General features: G+C 40.4%; 1 protein-coding gene across 2 annotated transcripts in view; it reads left to right on the top strand.

The window, feature by feature from the left end:
• Fchsd2 (FCH and double SH3 domains 2) overlaps window positions 1–20,846 on the top strand; it is a 222,768-nt gene that overhangs the window by 185,019 nt on the left and 16,903 nt on the right. For both annotated transcript variants that reach the window (XM_070035064.1, XM_070035065.1), the window contains one exon: window positions 10,489–10,650. In XM_070035064.1, the coding sequence (XP_069891165.1) occupies window positions 10,489–10,650 (162 nt within the window). The remainder of the gene's footprint in view (window positions 1–10,488; window positions 10,651–20,846) is intronic.

Raw genomic sequence — 20,846 nt, forward strand, 5'->3', positions numbered from 1 at the left:
AACCAAACTATAGTAGTAGGTTTTAATCTTTAATTGAAGTCATAGGATGCGTTGAGGGTTATATGAAAGCTGTGAAGATTCTTCTACTAAAAAGAAAATATGTCAATGGCAACTACTCTCTGCCCAAGAAGGCTGAGATTGAAAGGAGAGGCAAAATGTTAGCAAACAAGTAATACACAGGGTGTAGACTGATCATTGGATATAATTTGAGTACATTTCTGTAAAGAAATATGATTGAATGTAGAACATACATATGTATTAATCTACTTAGCTGCCAGGTAGTGAAAAAGATAGAGAAACGGGCTTAAAAATAAGACTGAGATTATGTTCTTGTTAGGAAAGCATAGAAAATGCTAAAGATAACTAAAACAATAAAACATAAGTGCCAAGGAGTGTTCCATATGAGTATATAAAAAAAAAAGAGGATGCATCAAGTTAGCTACACATTAGAGTAACAATGGATATTAGCCAATAAGTGATGTTTGATTAGTCAGAAAAAAGGGAACACAGATTTATTTCATATAATTTGTAAGAGGAATAACTTGAACCAGAAGATGAACGTAGGAAGGAGGCAAGTTTGAGTTTGGTACTGGGAAATACCAAAGGCCTAATACATCTTTCCATTGGCAGAATACATACCCCTAGGACATAACAGCCTGAGTGGCAAGAAGATACTGGGGCTAGATACAGGAATGTTTTATTGTTAAGTGTTCATCTAAACTAGTGACTTTCAAACACTTCTTCAAACTCATAAGGTCTTAATAAGTAAGTGCTTTAGTGGTTATAATGTGAGGGTAAAGACAGCACAGGGAATTTGAGAGTGCTTTTGGCACAACCCCATGGAAGCAATCTGAGCCACATCCCACTTGCCATCTGCTCTTCTCCTCACCTACACTTCTTTCCTAGCACAGTCTGACCCATAGTATTCTTGGTGAGGTAGTCAGGGTGTGCAGTGTATAACATTTTCCTCCCAGGACTCAGAGACATGCCTAAACCACTACCCTAGTATGCAGGCCAAATACAATGGGTGGACCCTTTCCTATTTTGGGAGATGCTGGCCGGTGGTGGAAGAGTTTTTCCTGTTATATTTATTTCTCCATACTCTGATGAAGCCTAGTGGAACAGAACTGATTACTTTAAGACAGTCTCAGAAGTTTTCTGAAGAGTATGTTCTTGGGTTTTTTTTATGTGCAGACTTCATCCATGGTGTTATCACTAATAATATGTCTACCTGGGTCCACCATCCTTAGTAGTAGCAGTAGAAGTTATCAGTTATGACCTATTTTTTTCATTATTAAGGGTTCTAAGCTTACAGTTTGTTAGCTTGAAAGTAAAAATATAGATAACAGAATGTTCTGATACAAGAATTTAAGTCTGCATCGTCAAAGCTAATTTTCTTACCAAAAATATGGAATATACTAAAACTATGATGTCAAATCTATTGTCTCAGTTTTTAATGTTGGTAAAATTCAATTCATCCTATTATCTTAAAATGGTCTCTCACCTTCTATTAACAGATATTCACAATAGACAAGCTAAAATTAGCTGATAATTAGAGCATATTTATTGAGGCAGCACTTACAGGATTGTCATCAGGATTGTTAAAATAAAGTTGGATAGGCTAGACCACAAGTCTTTTCAGAGTAATTAACAGTAATTATTTCTCTATATACCCTTTTTCTCTTTTCTACTATATTAATTTTCATTAGTTTTTTTTCCTCTTCCTATTGAATGGTTAATTTACTTTATTATAAATACCTATACAAAAGAAAGCCGTTTAAGGGCTTGGGAGTGTGGCTTAGTGGTAAGAGTACTTGCCTAGCATACATGCAGCCCTGGGTTCGATTTCTCAGTACCACATAAGCAGTAAAAGCCAGAAGTGGCCATGTGGCTCAAGTGGTAGAGTACAGAGAGGCTCAGGGACAGTGCCCAGGCCTTGAGTTCAAGCCCCAGGACTGGCAAAAAAGCTGATTAAAATTTGATTCTGTTTTGGTAATCAATATAATTATCTTGCTTTTTAATTTCTGCTAATGTGAATGGTACTCTCCCTGGTTGCTTAATCTCCTTTGTCCATTCTGTTGTGGAGCTCAGTAATAGATTTAAAGACATTTTGGCTGGGTACCAGTGGCTAACACCTGTAATCCTATGTCCAATTTGACATCCCCATTTGAAGTCAGCTCAGATACCAAGAGACTCACAAAAAGCTAGATGTGAAGGTGTGGCTCATATGGTAGAGTACCTGCCATGAAGGAAAAAGTTAAGCAAGTATGAGAGGCCCTGAGTTCAAGCCCCAGTACACACACACACACACACACACACACACACACACACACACACGCACACACACACACACACACACTTCCAGTGAGAAAAAAAATGAAAATATAAATGTCCTATGTTTTTCTAAAAGTAGAAGTTATATAATGATTAATTCTTGGTTGGTTACATTTGGACAATTAATGAATAGCTGCTACCTGCTAAATGATAAAAACAATATATAGTGACAGACTATTCCTATATAAGATTTCTAGGACTGTTCCACACATATTTGTAATAATTCTGGCAGTTTACAGTCTCAAGACTTGCTTAAATGAAACATTAACACACACATACAACCTATACACACACACACACACACACACACACACACACATTCTCTAATATATCTACTTAAAAAGTAGTTGTTAAGCCATGCACTGATGGCTCACTCCTGTAATCCTAGCTATTCAGGAGGCTAAGGTCTGAGGATAATGGTTCGAAGCCAGCCCAGGCAGGAAAGTCTATAAGACTTGTGTCTCCAATAAACTACAAAAAAGCCAGAAGTGGAGCTGTGGCTCAAGTGGAAGGGCACTAGCCTTGAACAAAAGAAGCTCAGTGACAATGCCCAGGCCCTGAGTTCAAACCCCAGTACTAGCACAAAAAAGAAATAAAAGAGAAAAAAAAGTAGTAGCTATAAGAATGTTATAGCATTAAGATACTAAATATAGCCGGGTTCTGGTGGTTCACACCTGTTATCCTAGCTGCTCTGGAGACTGAGATTTAAAGGATAATAGTTCAAAGCCAGCTTGGGGAAGGAAAGTCTGTGAAACTCTTACCTCCAATAACCACCAACTGGAAGTGGCACTGTGGCTCAAAGTGCTAGATCACTATCCTTGAACAAAAAGAGCTCAGAGACAGAGCCCAGGTCATCAGTTCAAGCCCCACAACTAATAAATGTTTTAATGGAAATAAGGGAATTATCAACGTAAAACAAAATACCTGGGCTGGGAAAGTGGCTCAGTGGTAGAGCTTGCCTTGCATGCATGAGGCCCTGGGTTTGATTCCTCAGCACCACATAGGCAGAAAAAGCTGGAAGTGGAAGTGGTGCTGTAGCTCAAGTGGTAGAGTGCTAGCCTTGAGCTGAAGAGCTAAGGGACAGTGCCCAGGCCCAGAGTTCAGACCCCACGACTGACCAAAAAAAAACAAAAACAAAAACAAAACTAAATAAGCACAAAAGAGGACAGTAAAGCAGGAAATGAGAGACAAAAAGCTGTTAGGCCTTTTGCAAAATTCTTATCAATAATTACTTTAAATATAAATGTAATTATCTGATCAAAAGACAGAAATCAGCTAGAGGTATTCTCTCTCTCTCTCTCTCTCTCTCTCTCTTTCTCTCTCTCTCTCTCTCTCACACACACACACACACACACATGCACATATCTAAAATCTCAGCTAATCAAGAGACTAAGGCTGAAGAATCACCAGTTGTAGGCCAGCTGGAGCAAAACTAAGGAGACCTTATCTAAAAAAAAAAAAATCAAGCCTGAGGCTATAGCTCAAGTTATGGAGCTCAAGTACAAAGTTCAATTCCAAGTAGAGGGAGGGAGGAAAGGAAGGAAGGAAGGAAGGAAGGAAGGAAGGAAGGAAGGAAGGAAGGAAGGAAGGAAGGAAAAAAATTGACAATGTATAGAAATATGTCAGCCAGCTACATGCTGGCTGGTGGCTCAAAGTGGTAGAGCCCTAGCCTTGAGTGAAAAAACTCAGGGACAGCATCCAGGCCCCATGACTGACAAAAAAAAAAAAAGAACATTATCACAGGTTTGTACTAGCATTAGCATTAGTATTAGCAGACTTCTTGAGTAATCACTTTTATTTATTTATTTATTTATTTATTTTGTTGGTCGTGGGGCCTGAACTCTGGGCCTGGGCGCTGTCCCTTAGCTCTTCAGCTTAAGGCTAGCCCCCTACCACTTGAGCCAAAGTGTCACTTCAGCTTTTTCTGTTTATGTGGTGCTGAGGAATCAAACCCAGGGCCTCATGCATGCAAGGCAAGCACTCTACCACTAGCCAGCTTCCCAGCCCCAAGTAATCACTGTTTAAATGTTTTTTCTTGTGAAAATGTTAAATATAGAGAAAATAGAACAATAAACAGGTATTTCTGAGTATCTAGATTGTTTTGTACTATTAGCTTTTTATATATTTATTAGACTAGCCCATTATTTTTGTCCTGTGAAGTTGAAGTTAGATCAAAACTAATTAGAAGCATATTCAATTTTTAGGCACAAATACTTTATAGGTGATGGTCTTTATAGTTGTACAACTTTGTATAACTACTTAAGGATGATAGATAGGTAGGTAGGTAGGTAGGTAGGTAGGTAGGTAGGTAGATAGATAGATAGATAGATAGATAGATAGATAGATAGATAGATAGATAGATAGATTCATACGTACATACATACATACATACATGCATGCATACATAAAGTTGAACTGATATTAATGATACTAAGAGTGGTAATTTAATTAAAGTAGTGCTACCAAAACTATCTACAATAAGCCGGGCGCTGGTGGCTCACGCCTGTAATCCTAGCTACTCAGGAGGCTGAGATCTGAGGATCGTGGTTCAAAGCCAGCCCGGGCAGGAGGGACCATGAGACTCCTATCTCCAATAAACCACCAGAAAACCGGAGTGGTGCTGTAGCTCAAATGGTAGAGCGCTCGCCTTGAGCTGAAGAGCTGAGGGACAGCTCCCAGGCCCAGAGTTCAAGCCCCACGACCGACAAAAAAACAAACAAACAAAAAAAAAAAACTATCTACAATAAAGATTCTTTGTCTCACTCCCGATTGCATTTGGCAAATACTGGTTTTTCACCAGTGGCAACAATTAGGCATTTGTGGTAACAAGTAGGCATTTTTCTCTATTTCTCTATTATTACCTCATAGAATTTTGTAAGTCAGGGTTTTTACAAATATTCTATACATACAATAAAATTTAACTATTTCAAGTGTACAATGAGAACTTTGATATGTTTCCTTGTAGTTCTGATGATTAATGATGCTGAGCACCTTTTCATTTGATTGTTGGCATTTATGTATTTATTTATTTAGGTTGGTTAAGGTACTGGGTTTGAACTCAAAGAATTATGTTTACTAGGCAAGAGCTTTACCACTTGAACCACTCACTCATTCCTAAATTTTCTACCATCTAGTATAGTGTCTTTTTTTGGTGGTAGTGAAACTGGAGTTTGAATTTAAGGCCTTAACCCTTTCTAAGCAGATGCTCTACCACTACACCTATTCCCTAATCTCAGCTAGTCTTCAGTATTTATTCATATCTCTTGCTCACATTTAAAATTTTGGGTCAGTCTTACTGAACTCTCTATTCTCAATGCTAGCCTCTGTGTGTGTGTGTGTGTGTGTGTGTGTGTGTGTGTGTGTGTGTGGTGTGTGTGTGTGTGGTGTGTGTGTGTGTGTGTGTGTGTGTGTGTGTGTGTGTGTGTGTGTGTGATATAGCTGGAAAATGGCCCGAAGTATGTAAAAACCTGAAAAAGAATCACCCCTTGATGACATTTGCATTATACAGCTTTTGGACTATGAGGAGCACCATGCTTAGAACTCAGCAGAGAACCCATACTTAATGGCTTGAGGAGAGATATCAGGCAGTACTCAGATTTGCATATAAATTACCATCCAAATCTTTAGCCTAAGAAGGAGCTGGACTGGAAACAATGGCAGAAAAGCAGAGTAACTGAGCAGAAATTTCAGTTGTTGATTACATTGGAAAGCAAACACTAATAATTAGAAAATTGGAGTGACCATGTTCTTGACCTCATATATGGTATTTACATGTGCACATCTGAGGGAAGCTAAGAGGAGGGCACAGAGGGAAACATGGGAAAAAATACAACAGAGGGGCTCATCAGCTCCACTGGACACTGATGAAAATGAACTAAGCAACTCAAGGGCAGAGGTGGGAGGGAGGGAATAAGAGGGAACAGCTTACACTAAGCAAAAGGAAAGAAATGTACATATCACCCAATTTGGAAGAAATAGTTGTATTGTCAAAGTTTATAGAATTCACAAACTTTATAGACCATGATAATGACAATTTGCCCTGTGAAGGTTAAAATATGTTTGTGACTTTAAGTATCACTAACCCACAATACTATGAAATTTATGTAATCACTAAATCTCAATTTAAAAATATTTTTATTTATTTTTTGTTGTTGTTGTTGGTCATGGAGCCTGAACTTGGCCTGGGTGCTGTCCCTCAGCTCTTCAGCTCAAAGTTAGCACTCTACCACTTGAGCCACAGCACCACTTCTGACTTTTTCTGCTTATATAGTGCTGAGGAATTGAACTCAGGGCCTCATGCGTGCAAGGCAACCACTCTACCACTGAGCCACCACCCCAGCCCCCAAAATATTATTTAAAATTTTTAAAAGGTAGACAGGTACAAGAATTGAATCTAGTTAGGCTTCACTCTGTGCTTAATAGTTTGCTTAAGTTTCAAAAATACTTAAGGGAAATGGAGCTTAAATCTCAATATGCTGTTAGTAATCACATTCAATGACTTATGACAATAAATATACATAATAAATTAAAGAAAAGAAAAAGAAAATCGGAGTGATAGCCAGGCGCTGGTGGCTTATGCCTGTAATTCTAGCTACTTAGGAGGCTGAGATCTGAGGATCACAGTTCAAAGCCAGACAAGGCAGGAAAGTCCATGGGACTCTTATCTCCAATTAACCACCAGAAAACTAGAAATGGTGCTGTGATTCAAGTGGTAGAGCACTCATCTTGAGCTGAACAGCTCAAGTACAGTACCCAGGAAGCAGAGAAGGAATGTCTGTATATCTGTGCTAGCTTCCTCACCCCTGCTTTTTTGCCCTTATTGGAACTTGAACTCAGAACCTCTCTTGCTCAGCTTTTTTCACCTGGCTGGAAGTCAGTCAATCACTTGAACTATGCCTCTTCTGGCTTTTTTTGCTGGTTAATTGGTGATAAGAATCTCATGGATTTATCTGCCCAGATTGGCTTCTAACTGTAATTGTAAGTCTGAGCCATTAGCATCTGGCTTATCCTCTCCCTATTTTATTCCATTTGGTCTCCCAGACTAAAGGATGGTACCACTGTGGGTCTGTGGGTTTTCCTAGGATCCTTAGTTAATTCTCCCTGGAAACATCCTCATAGACATACCCGAGTTATGCTTAGTAAACTCCTAGGTGCTTCTCAATCTAGTCGAGTTAATAGTCATGATTAACTGTCACAGCTATGCACTGAAAATTTGGAATCAGCACACCATTAAAATCCATTTGAAGACACTCTTGGTGTGGTAGTACATGTCTGTAATCTCAGGCATGAGAGTAAGGCAGGATTGTGAATTGAGGCTAGCTAGCCTGTGCTATATGAGATCCTGTCTAAAAAAAAAAAAAAAAAAAAAAAAGATTCAGCTGAGTGCTGGTGGCTCACACCTGTAATCCTAGCTACTCAGGAGGCTGAGATCTGAGAATCACGGTTCAAAGGCAACCCGGGCAAGAAAGTCCGTGAGACTCTTGGTCTCCAATAAACCACCAGAAAACCAGAAGTGGCGCTGTGGCTCAAGTGGTAGAATGCTAGCTTTGAGCTGAAGAGCTGAGGTACAGTGCCCAGGCCCAGAGTTCAAACCCCACGACCAAAGGAAAAAAAAAATTGATTCAAAAACACTAGAAATTCTACTCTTCAATAAGTGTTAAAATATAAAAAGCTGCAAGCTCTTGAAGATTTCAAGGAAAACAAACCAAATTGAGTTCTTCCTATGCTACACCCACAACCAGATCATTTTCATAGCACCAGAATGTGTAGGATTTCTCCCCAGCAGCAAGCAAGAAAGCAAGCAATTCTTGTTTGCAAATAACATGTTCATCAGCTGTTTTGAAAAGTACTGACAAAACTAGATCTTAAGTAAACTAGGCTAGCTGGTGTTGACAGAAGAGAATATACTAAATTCTCCCAGCTTTTTTTTTTTTTTTATTTCTTGGCTTCAGTTAAATAAAGACTTTTTAAAATTTCTAACCTTGTTGGTTAACACAAAGAAAAATATTTCATTGCTTTAAAATGTATACTTAAGGGGCTGGGAAGGTAGCTCAGTGGTAAAGCGCTTACCTTGCATGCATGATGACCTGGGTTCGATTCCTCAGCACCACATAAGCAAAAAGAAAAGCCGGAAGTGGCGCTGTGGCTCAAGTGGTAGAGCCCTAGCCTTGAGCTGAAGAGCTGAGGGACAGCGCCCAGGCCCAGAGTTCAGGCCCACGACTGGACCAAAAAAAAAAAAAAAGAAAAGAAAAGAAAAAAACAGTGTCATGAACAAATGTGTAAATGTAACTAATGTGTTAGAGGAACAGTATATAGCTGTATGGGCACAGGGTATGTGGAAAGGTATGAGAGAAAATATTTTCTCAAAATGTGAAAGATACTTTATAAACTTTGGATGTTTATACTGGGTGTTGGTGGCTCACACGAGCCTCTCAGGAGGCTGAGATCTGAGAATCTCAGTTTGAAGCCAGCCCAGGTAGGAAAGTCTACGAGAATCTCATCTTCAGTTGTCTAACAAAAGTCTGACGTGCTTTTTGGCCAAAGCAGTAGAGCTCTGGCCTTGAGCAAAAAAGCTCAGGGATGGTGCCTAGTCCCTTATTTCAAGCCCCATGACTGACATCAAAAACAAAAAAAATAAAAGGTTCAGAGTTGTGGAAGTTTTTGTTTATTTTTGGTGTTGGTCCTGGGTCTTGAACTCCAGGCCTGAAACTGTCCATGGGCTCCTTTTTGCTCAAGGCTAGCACTCTACCATTTGAGCCACAGCTCCACTTTTAGCTCTTTTGGTAATATAATGTGGAAAGAGTCTCACAGACTTGCTTCCAAACACAATCCTCAGATCATAACCTTCTGAGTAGCTAGGATTTCAGCCATAAGCACCAGGGGAGTGACAAGAAAAGGTCAGACCAAAAGATAAATTATAGATAAATAAAAATCTCAGGGCTGGGAAGGTGGCTCAGTGGTAGAGCACTTGCCTTGCATGCATGAGGCCCTGATTTCGATTCCTCAGCACCACATAAGCAGGAAAAAAAGCCGAAAGTGGCGCTGTGCCTCAAGTGGTAGAGCGCTAGCCTTGAGCTGAAGAGCTGAGGGACAGTGCCCAGGCCCAGAGTTCAGGCCCACAACCGGACCCAAAAAAAAAAATCTCTGAGTTCAACCCACTTGGGTTAAAATGGGCTACTGAAAATGCTGGATCTCAGCTGTTCAGAGATATAACCTTATTAATAGGAAAATTAAAGCACACTAACCTCTACCCTTTCATAGGTTATGTTTGACGTCTAATCTCATACTTTGCTCTGGTAAAGACACAAGTATGCCGAGCACTAGTGGCTCACACCTGTAATCTTAGCTACTCAGAAGGCTGAGATCTGAGGATGTGGTTCAAAGCCAGCCTGGGCAGGAAAGTCTGCGAGACTCCTATCTCCAATAAACCACCAGAAAACCGAAGTGGTGCTATAGCTCAAGTGGTAGAGCACTAGCCTTGAGCTGAGGAGCTGAGGGACAGTGCCCAGGCCCAGAGTTCAAGCCCCACAATGGACAAAAAAAAAAAAAAAACAAGTATGCAAAGGGTAGTGGGGATAGCTTAATAACACACACACACACACACACACACACACACACACACACACACACACACACACACACACACACACACACACACACACACACACACACACACACACACACACACACACACACACACACACACACACACACACACACACACACACACACACACACACACACACACACCCTGTATGCCACCATCAGATGTTCTTTCTTTCTTTCTTTATTTATTTATTTATTTATATTTTTGTGTATCTACCTGTCCTCTTTGCAGGTGAACAATTGCTTCTAAGATTTGCTAATAAATATCAAGATTGTTAATAAGTAGGGAATAGCTGGGAAGGTGTCTCAGTGGTAGAGTGCTTGCCTTGCCTGCATGAGGCCCTGGGTTCGATTCCTCAGCACCACATAAGCAGAAAAAGCCAGAAGTGGTACTGTGGCTCAAGTCGTAGAGCACTAGCCTTGAGCTGAAGAGCTGAGGGACAGTGCCCAGACCCAGAGTTCAGGCTCCACGACCGGACCAAAAATAAATAAATATGTAGGGAATAAATGTTATTGATTGGTTTCTGACCAGCTTCTCTGTTTTCTTAGATAATTAAGTTGAAAGCTGAAGCCCGGCTGGACCTGTTAAAGCAGATTGGTGTGTCTGTGGACACATGGCTAAAGAGTGCCATGAACCAAGTAATGGAAGAACTAGAAAATGAGCGGTGGGCTCGTCCTCCTGCAGCAACCAGCAATGGCACTCTACACTCGGTACAGTTGCTTTTCTCATACATGGAGGGCTCATTGACCTTCACTGTTCGTTGATATTGTAGCCAATATTTAGCCAAAATTTAAAAGAAAGGATAATGTTTGCTAATGGTTTGGGTTTGCTGTTTTTTTATTTTGTCTTCCTTTAACCTGTTGCTTGATTTAGACTTACTACAGGGATTTTTTTTTTTTTTTGCCAGTGGTGGGCTTGAAATCTGGGGCCTGAGTGCTGTCCCTTAGCTCTTCAGCTCAAGACCAGCACTCTACCACTTGAGCCACAGCACCACCAGTTTCCTGGTGGTTAATTGGAGATAAGAGTCTCAGGGACATTACTGCACAGGCTGGCTTTGAACTGTAGTCCTCAGATCTCAGCCTCCTGAGTAGGTAGCATTACAGGCATGAGCCACCAGTGCCTGGCAGTACAGGGATATTTTAAACTTAGTTTGGGTGTTTTAATGTGCTGTGAAGAATAACTATTACTAATTGAATTATCAATGCCTCTCTATCAAACTCAATATTCATAATGTAAACAGAGTAAAAATAGTACAATAGGAAACTTAATAGAGTGTCTCTGAAGTTCTCAGAGGTCTTCTCTAGCAAAAATAAAAATAAAGCATCCAGAGAGTTATAGTACATCTTTTACAAATGTGTGGACCTACCCTAAAGTCAACTTCAATCCCCAAGGCTTTTGTCACTCCTGTCACTGGGAGCCAGTCCAAGTAGGGTTTGACGATAATACAAGGACCCTAGCTTGTTTTCATACTCAGTCCAGGGCTTTTTCCACTCTGTAACTTCCTGCTCAACCTTGGTTTGTCATGCTGGAGACCTGAGTTCCAAAAAATTCAGTGATTTCTTTGCTATTACACAGGTAGGGATGTGATGCCTACTAGTCAATAACTCCTGTGGCATCTCATTTCCTTTTACTCTTGGTCATCTTTCTTCTTTATTTTCTTAATGTTATTTACAAGTGTGTGTTTCTCTCATTTGTTTTCTTTTGTTGATTGTTTGCCTTGTTTACTATTCTTCATACAAAAGTGCCTGGTGCACAGTAGGTAAATATTTATTGGGAGAAGAAATGAGTATATAGATGGAAGAATAGAAAAGTGGTAAACTAAATAAGCTAAAACTTACATTTAGTACCTCTTGAATGTTTGTGACCTTCAAATATAAGGTATCCTTGCTGAAGAAAACAGTGAACTTTTAAAGCATTCTAGGAAGTTGTCAATTTTTTTCATATAGGATTCTGATATTCTAATGGAACTGTACTTATACACTTAAAAATGATTGTGTGGCTGGGAATGTGGCTTAGTGGTAGAGTACTTGCCTACCATGCATGAAGCCCTTAGTTCAATTCCTCAGTACCACATAAATGAAAAAGCCAGAAGTAGCACTGGGGCTCAAGTGCTAGAGTGCTAGCCTTGAGCACAGAGAAACTCAGGGATAATGCCCCGGCCCTGAGTTCAAACCCCAAGACTGGCAAAAAAAGGGGAGGGGGAACCTGGGAAGGTGACTCAGTAGTACAGTGCTTGCCTCGCATGCATGAGGCCCTGGGTTCCATTCCTCAGCACCACCTAAGCAGAAAAAGCTGGAAGTGGCACTATGACTCAAGTGGTAGAGGACTAGCCTTGAGCTGAAGAGCTGAGGGACAGCTCCCAGGCCCATAGTCCAGACCCCGTGACCAACAACAACAACAAAAAAAAGTGTGTAATTATACATTTGAAGGAAAAACAATCAGTTTAAAGCTTTATTTTATTTTATCTTATTTTTGGTCAGTCATGGGTCTTGAACTCTGGACCTTGATGAAGTCCCTGAGTTCTTCAACTCAAAGGAAGCACTCTACCACTTTAGCCACAGCATCACTTCCAGTTTTCTGGTGGCTAATTGGAGATAAGAATGTCATGGACCCTGGGCACCGGTGGCTCATGCCTGTAATCCTAGCTACTCAGGAGGCTGAGATCTGAGGATCGTGGTTCAAAGCCAGCCCGGGCAGGAAAGACCATGAGACTCCTATCTCCAATAAACCACTAGAAAACCGGAAGTGGCGCTGTAGCTCAAGTGGTAGAGAACTCTCCTTGAGCTGAAGAGCTGAGGGACAGCACCCAGGCCCAGAGTTCAAGCCCCACAACCAACAACAACAACAAAAAAAGAATGTCATGGACTTTCCCACTCAGGCTAGCTTTGAACCATAATCCTCAGATCTCAGCCTCCTGAGTAGCTAGGACTACAGACTTGAGCACTATAAACAGTAATCCAGCCAGGGAAATCATACACAAGCATACACATACAAACACACCCTATCCACTTGACTTTGTGGTTAGAACTTGCCCTATTTCCAACCAAACCCATGATTGTTCTTGGGCTAGCACCTTTCTTACTAAATCACCTGAGTGGACATGTGACACCCAACTCTGTATTTCTTTTCTGGGCAGATGAACAAGGTTAGTCTCTCCTTAAAGTTTACAAGCTGGTCTCCTTTAAGTTCACAAGCTGGGAAAACAAACAGATCTTTATAGATCCTGTTGATGCTTGGCAGTGTATAACTGGGCCACTGTGTGGCAAACTAGAAATTGTTCACTTCTTACTCTTCCAGCACAGCTTGGAAAAAATCACTTATTTCTGGATTTCTTAGAAAATGTTATACTAAATTACTCTAAAATCCTGTCAAACCCCAAGATCTTCTGATTCTATGACATATTTTCAGAAAAGTTCAGTGCTAGCTGGTTGTGGCAGCTTTAATTTACCCTGTACTCCTAGCTACTTGGGAGGCAAAGATCAGGGAATTGTGGTCCAAGGACAGCCCAGTTCCTCCTACCCCTACCCAAGAAGAAAAAGTTCAATCAGTGGCTTGATGTGGTAGTGTACCCTTTGTCATTTCAATGGCACAGGCAGCATCAATAGAAAGATTGCAGTCCGTGCTAGCCTGAGGATAAAGCAAAACCTATCCCAAAAAATAACCCAACATGAAAAGGACTTGGAAGAGTGTCTCAGGTAGTAGAGCACCTGCCTACAACATGTAAGACCTGAGTTCAGCCTCCTAATACCACCAAAAAAAGGAAGAGATGGGAAAGGAGAGACGAAAGGAAGGAGAAAAATAGAGAAGAAATTTTGCCCATGAAGAAAATGTCACTGTGAGGAATTTTAGTAAGGGATCTAGAAAAGAGTTCCTGAATATGAATGAAGGAATTTGTATTTTTTTCTCAGTCTAACATTCCTCATCACTGGCTGTTCTTCATATTCATCCTTTTAAGTGACTGTATACTAGAAAGATACTTCAGAATTAACTTTTCTAGTGGCTTATAGACACCAGCTTATCTGGAGATGTCTCTTTCTTTGAGAAGGGGCTTGTAGTCTCATCCCATGTTTCCCTTCTTGTAGCTATTCTTAATGGAGAACAAGTTATCCGTCTTCCAAATAAGAGGTTATATTTTAGCCGGCTCATACCTGTAATCCTAGCTACTCAGATGGCTGAGATCTGAGGATCTCAGTTGAAAGCCAGCTCCAACCAGAAAGTCTGTGAGACAGTTAAAAAGCCAGAAGTAATGCTGTAGCTCAAGTGGTAGTGTACTAGCCGTGAGCAAAAGGAGCTTAGGGACAGTACACAACCCAAGTTCAAGGCCCAGAACTTGGGGGAGGGGGTGGGGGAAAGAAAAGAAATGAAAAAATAGGTTATATTTTGTGGAAGATCTACCAGTAATATAAATAAAGGAGAGAGTAAAGCAAAAATAGATTAATGGAGCCCCAGTAGTGGCTTAACCTGCTTTTAACTAACATCGAAATAATTTAGAGAGGATTTATCTGTTTATACTGACAGCTGACTGGCTGAGGAACAGGAAGCAGGAATAACTCATTCTGGCAACCAAATATTTTCTCTCATTGTAGCTGCCAACAAAAGCATTAGTCATCTGGAAAACATGATTAATGCTACTGTTTGACATTAACAGTATAACTAAACTAAAAAATGCTTTATGGAAGATAAATGTTTTGAAAGTATGTAATCTATGTACCTTTAGAATAAGGATGTGAACTCTTTGCCTTCTGTCTCATGCCATGGTATGGAATATAAGGTTGGGAAGGGGAAAACAAAAAAAATGAGAAGAATCCCAGAGTATAATAACACTATCCTAAAGAAGAGCAGTCCAATGATACTGATATTTAGTTAAAAGTATCTGAAACCTACATGAACTTCTGAGATTGGACTGCTGCCAATGACCAGATCAATCTTTTCTCTTACTCTCCTGCTGTCTCTTACTCAAAACCTATATATAGTTTGCAACCTAATTTTTGAAATTATATTAATCTTATAATAGAAATGTAAGAAGAGGGAACAACTGATGCTATGCAAAACAAAAGAAATGTACATACCACCAATGTAGAAGAAATACTGTATCGCAAAGCTCATAGAACTCATAAATGTTATAGACTGTGATAGACAGTTTGCTCCAGGAAATTTGGGAAATTATGTAACCACTTAATCACTTGAAAACTTGAAAAAAATAATGGAAATATAAGTAGGATTATAGAAAATTTTGAAATGCTATAGAAAAGCAAAAAATCAGCTCCTCAACAATATTTCCCCTCCATTTATTTTAATTGACAAGTACAAATCGTGTGTGTGTGTGTGTGTGTGTGTGTGTGTGTGTGTGTATTTATGCATGCAAACATTTAAAAGGTACTCCTCATTTTACTGTTTTGTTTTTCTAGACCTGGGGCTTGAACTCGGGGCCTAGGCACTGTCCCTGAGCTTCTTTTGCTCAAGGCTAGTACACTACCACTTGAGCCACAGCACCACTTTCGGCTTTTTCTCTTTATGTGGTACTGAGAAATCAAACCCAGGGTTTCATGCATGCTAGGCAACAATTTGTACATTTTTCCAACCTAACATTCTTCATTACTAGATGATCTTTATAATTATTATTTTAGTGTCTCCTTAGAAGGGTATTTCAGAATTGATTAACTTTTCTATTATTTACTGAATATTTAGATTGCCGCCAGATTTTCAGTATTATAAATCATTTATAAAACATTTTTATACATACAACCAGTCCTCCTTCTGCATACGTGGATTTAACCAATAACAGAGGAACAAGATTTGGGGGAAAAAATTGACACCTTTATTGAACACATCTACAGACTTTGTTCTTTTATTAGTATTCCCTAAACAATATTGTATAACAACTATTGCACAGAATTTACATTAGATAATATAAGTAATCTACAGATGATTTAAATTATATGGGAGGTTGTACATAGGTTGTATTTAAATACTACATTATTTTATATAAGAGACTTGATCATCCATGGATTGTGGTATCACAAGGAGTCTTCCTGGAACCAGTCTTCCTTGGATATCAAGAAATGATTTCTTATTTCCATATGGAATTTTTTTTTGGTGATGTAGATTACCAGAAGGAGGATTAATGGGATGAGTAGACCTTTGCTTGAAATGGTTTATTTTTATTCTATTTCCTTTTTCTTAGATTTTCTAACTATAGCTGATACTTTTTACATGATTTTTTGCTATCTTAAGCCACTTTTCCCAGCTATTGTGAAGACACATTGACAGTTGGCTTTGTTGTACAGCTTTCCTTAGAGCACTTGAAGGATTGTGTAGAGATAAATTGTGATGGTTATGTGGGGGTTTTCATCTGTAATCCCCACACCTGGGAGGCAGAGGCAGGAGGATCACATGTTCCAAGCCAGCCTGGACTACATAGTAACTTCCAACCAAACAGTAACACCGTCTCTCAACACTCATCTCATGTCTCTTCCCTCTACCAGTAAAAGAAAAGAAATTCTATTCATTATGAAGACTATGCTAAAGATGGCTGGAAGACTAGGAGGTGCAGTATTTTTAACCAAATTCAGATATCAGTTTAGTTTTCAGCTGCCTCATTACTACCTACTAATACAGTGTGGTTTGACTTTAAAATATGAAAATCTGGTTTCTTGGTTTAAGATAATCCCAATGAAAAGAAAAGAACAGGCTTTTATAATGAGTTTCTTATAAACTGTGAAATAATAGAATGTGCCTGCAAAATCTTTTGTTTTCAAGTTTACACAATATCTCCAGTGGTCGTGTGTGTGTGTGTGTGTGTGCGTGCGTGCGTGCGTGCGTGTGTGTGCGTGTGTGTGTGTGTGTGTGTGTGTGTGTGTGTGTGTGTGTGTGTGTGTCCGTGTGTCCATCTTGGGGCTGAACTCAGGGCCTGGGAGCTGTCCCTGAACTTTTTTTTTTTTTAACTCAAAGCTAGCATTCTTCCATTTGAGCCACAGCTCCCATTTCTAGCTTTTTGGTGATAATTGGACATAAAGAGTCTCATGTACTTTTCTGCCCAGGTTGGCTTTGAACTTCAGTCTTTAGATTTCAGCTTCCTGAGTAGCTAGGATTATAGGGGTGTGCCATTGTCTTTTAATTGAACTAAACTCAATTCCTAGTAAGATCCATTGAATTCAATTTAGCAAGCATGTATTGAGCCAGCTCTTCAATGAATTGATTCTTATTGACAGCCAAGACCCAAAAATGGGCAGTGAACATATGAGAATTTACCTCTGAGTGATGTGTTTCTAGCTATGCTGTTTTCTGACTTTTTGCATAGCCATGACAACCAGTACAGGGATCTTCCTGTAGTAAGTAACTGGTGGAAATGGCTTGCTACACTCTTGATCCAGAAAATTGTACAAAAACATGTAAATAAATAGGTTCAGTTTTTCATGTTCACCCAAAAAATCATCCAGGCTATATCCCAAAAAACTACGTAGCATCTCCAAGATGTCATTTTAAAGAAACAATGTATGTTATTCTGGCATTACAATGGTGGTGTTGGTAGGTGTGCCCAGGCCAAACATTGGACACTGAATCAATCAGTGTCCAAGATGAGTGCTTAATTTTTGCTATACGTGCTTAAAAATTCTAGATTTCGATGTGGAGTTTATTTCATTTAGCATATTCAGCATGAGTTGTGGTACTTTAAAAGCATAGTCCAGTTTACCCATACTAGCACTCCCCCTGCCATATTGAATTGTCCTCATTAAAAATATGTTGTTCCTAAACTACAAGAAGTTGCACAGGAGAAGAAGACATAACAGAAGGAACTGAAGGGGAAAAAATATGACACTGAAATAAGTAAATCTGGCAGACTTCTCTGCTTCATAGTTACTGAAGCTGATTTTTTAAATTTAAAATTAAATTCTTCATTACTAGTTATTTTTAAAAATGCAGTTGAGACCAAGCCTACTACTCCATCTTGCTTGGAAGCAGAAACCATTTTCTTGATATTTAAAATCATATTTTACAACTACTTATGTTATACATGGAATGAAGTTAACAGTGATCAGTTCTCTGTCCAGATAGAGTTTGTTTGTTTGTTTGTTTGTTTGTTTGCCAGTTGTAGGGCTTGAACTCTGGGCTTGGGTGCTGTCCCTCAGCTCTTCAGCTCAAGGCTAGCATTCTACCACTTGAGCCACAGCATCACTTCCAGCTTTTTCTGCTTATGTGTGGCTGAGGACTGGAACCCAGGGCCTCATGCATGCAAGGCAAGCACTCTACCACTGAGTCACCTTCCCAACCCGTATGTTTGTTTTATGTTAGTTCTGGTTGTTGTGGGCCTGAACTCTGGGTCTGGGCACCGTCCCTGAGCTCTTCAGCTCAAGGCTAGTGCTCAACCACTTGAGCCACAGCACCACTTTCAGCTTTCCTGCTTATGTGGTGCTGAGGAATGGAACCCAGGCCCTCATGCATGCAAGGCAAGCACTCTACCGCTGAGCCACCTTTCCAGCATCGGTAGAGGGATTTTGTAGGTCAGTTTTTGTTTGTTTGTTTGTTTTTGTAGGTCGTGGGGCTTGCACTCTGGGCCTAGGTGCTGTCCCTGCACTCTTTAGCTCAAGGCGATTGCTCTACCACTTGAGCCACAGCACCACTTCTGATTTTCTGGTAGTTAATTGGTGATAAAAGTCTCACAGACTTTCCTGCCTGGGCTGGCTTTGAACCGCGATTCTCAGACCTCAGAATCCTGAGTAGCTAATATTATAAGTGTGAGCCACCAATGCCCAGCTTTAATCAGTTTCCTTTTTTTTTTTTTGTTGGTCGTGGGGCCTGAACTCTGGGCCTGGGTGCTGTCCCTCAGCTCTTCAGCTGTAGTCTAGTGCTCTACCACTTGAGCCTCAGCCCCGCTTCCTGCTGAGGAATCAAACCAAGGGCCTCATGCATTCAAGGCAAGCACTCTACCATTGAGCCACCTTCCCAGCTAGTCAGTTTTCTATAGCAAATGTCTTTGTTTGTATTGGGTATTAGCAGATTCTTTGTTTAGATTCTTTCCGCCTCATGAAGACAACAAATGCTTATGATTTATTGTCTCCTTTACATCAAGTATATATTAGGGGTTTAAAATGTTTTATTTCATGAAGCCTTATAATAACCCTTTAAAGAAGTTTTTTGTGGGGCTGGGAAGGTGGCTCAGTGGTAGAGCGCTTGCCTTGCATGCATGAGGCCCTGGGTTCAGTTCCTCAGCACCACATAAGCAGAAAAAGCCAGAAGTGGCGCTGTGGCTCAAGTGGTAGAGCGCTAGCCTTAAGCTGAAGAGTTGAGAGACAGCACCCAGGTCCAGAATTCAGGCCCACAACTGACGAAAAAAAAAAAAATTTTTTTGTTTGTTTGTTTTTTGTTGGTTGTGGGGCTTGAAATATGGTCCTGGGTGCTGTCCCTCAGCTCTTCAGTTCAAGGCAAGCGCTCTACCACTTGAGCTACAGCACCACTTGTTTTTCTGGTGGTTTATTGGAGATAAAAGGCTCACAGACTCTCCTGCCCTGGCTGGCTTTGAACCGAGATCCTCAGATTTCAGCCTCCTGAGTAGCTAAGATTACAGACATGAGCCACCAGCACCTGGTTATTATCTTCATTAGAAAGATGAGATGGTTGGAGCTGAGAAGTTAAATAGTTTCCCAGGCTTACACAAAGTACATGGCATAGTCAGCATTCACACCATGTCTGCCAGACTCTAGGCCCTCTGCTCCTTCTTGTGACACAGTAATGATGCCTATCAGAGGTGGTTTTGCTGGGTACAAGAAGACAGCTACTGCTGGGCGCTGGTGGCTCACACCTATAATCCTAGCTACTCAAGAGGCTGAGATCTGAGGATCAAGGTTCAAAGCCAGCCCGGGCAGGAAAGTCCGTGAGACTCTTATCTCCAATAAACTACTAGAAAACCAGAAGTGGCACTGTGGCTCAAGTGGTAGAGTGCTCGCCTTGAAGAGTGCAGGAACAGTGCCCAAGCCCAGAGTTCAAGCCCCATGACCGACCAAAAAAAAAAAAAAAAAAAGACAGCTACTAAAACAGGCTGAAAAAGAGTCTTCTTACTGCCCTTGCAATAAGAGTAAGAATTTTACCACATGTAAGGAAGGAAAAATATTAGTACAGGTAGAAAGAATTGTTATGATTGAAGTTCTGGCAAGTGACAGGGAGAAAAGGGGTTGAGAGCAGTTGTTAAGATAAGAGAAGAAGGGGCTGGGAAGGTGGCTCAGTAGTCAAGTGCTTGCCTTGCATGCATGAGGCCCTGGGTTCGATTCCTCAGCACCACATAAGCAAAAAGAAAAAAGCCGGAAGTGGTGCTGTGGCTCAAATGGTAGAGTGCTAGCCTTGAGCTGAAGAGCTGAGGGACAGCGCCCAGGCCCAGAGTTCAGGCCCCATGATGGGACCCAAAAAAAACAAAAAAACAAAAAACAAGCCTATAGTGGTCGTTCACACCTGTAACCCCAACACTTGGGAGGCTGAGGCAGGAGGATTGAGTATTCAAGACAAGCCTGAACTGTGTAGGAAGAACACAACTCTGTACCTGTTAATGGACTGGGAATGTGACTCAGTGGTAGAGTGCTTGCCTTGCATGCATGAAGCCCTAGGTTCAATTCCTCAGCACCACATAAATACAAAAATCCTGAAATGATGCTGTGGCTCAGTGCTAGGTAGAGTGCTAGCCTTGAGCAAAAGAAGTTCAGGGACAGCCCTGAATTCAAGCCCCAGGACTGGCAAACAATAAGTATTATTATTATTATTATTATTATTATTATTATTATTATTATTATCATTATTATTATTATTTCCCATTACTCACCTTTAGCCCCTGATAATTCCCATTATACTTTGTTTCTATGAATTTGACTACTGTGAAATCACAGTGCTACTTTTTTTTTCCGCCAGTCCTGGGGCTTGA

The sequence above is a fragment of the Dipodomys merriami genome, unplaced genomic scaffold (assembly GCF_024711535.1).
Source record: "Dipodomys merriami isolate MVZ:Mamm:240054 unplaced genomic scaffold, mDipMer1.0.p SCAF_25, whole genome shotgun sequence".
In the NCBI taxonomy this organism is placed as follows: domain Eukaryota; kingdom Metazoa; phylum Chordata; class Mammalia; order Rodentia; family Heteromyidae; genus Dipodomys; species Dipodomys merriami.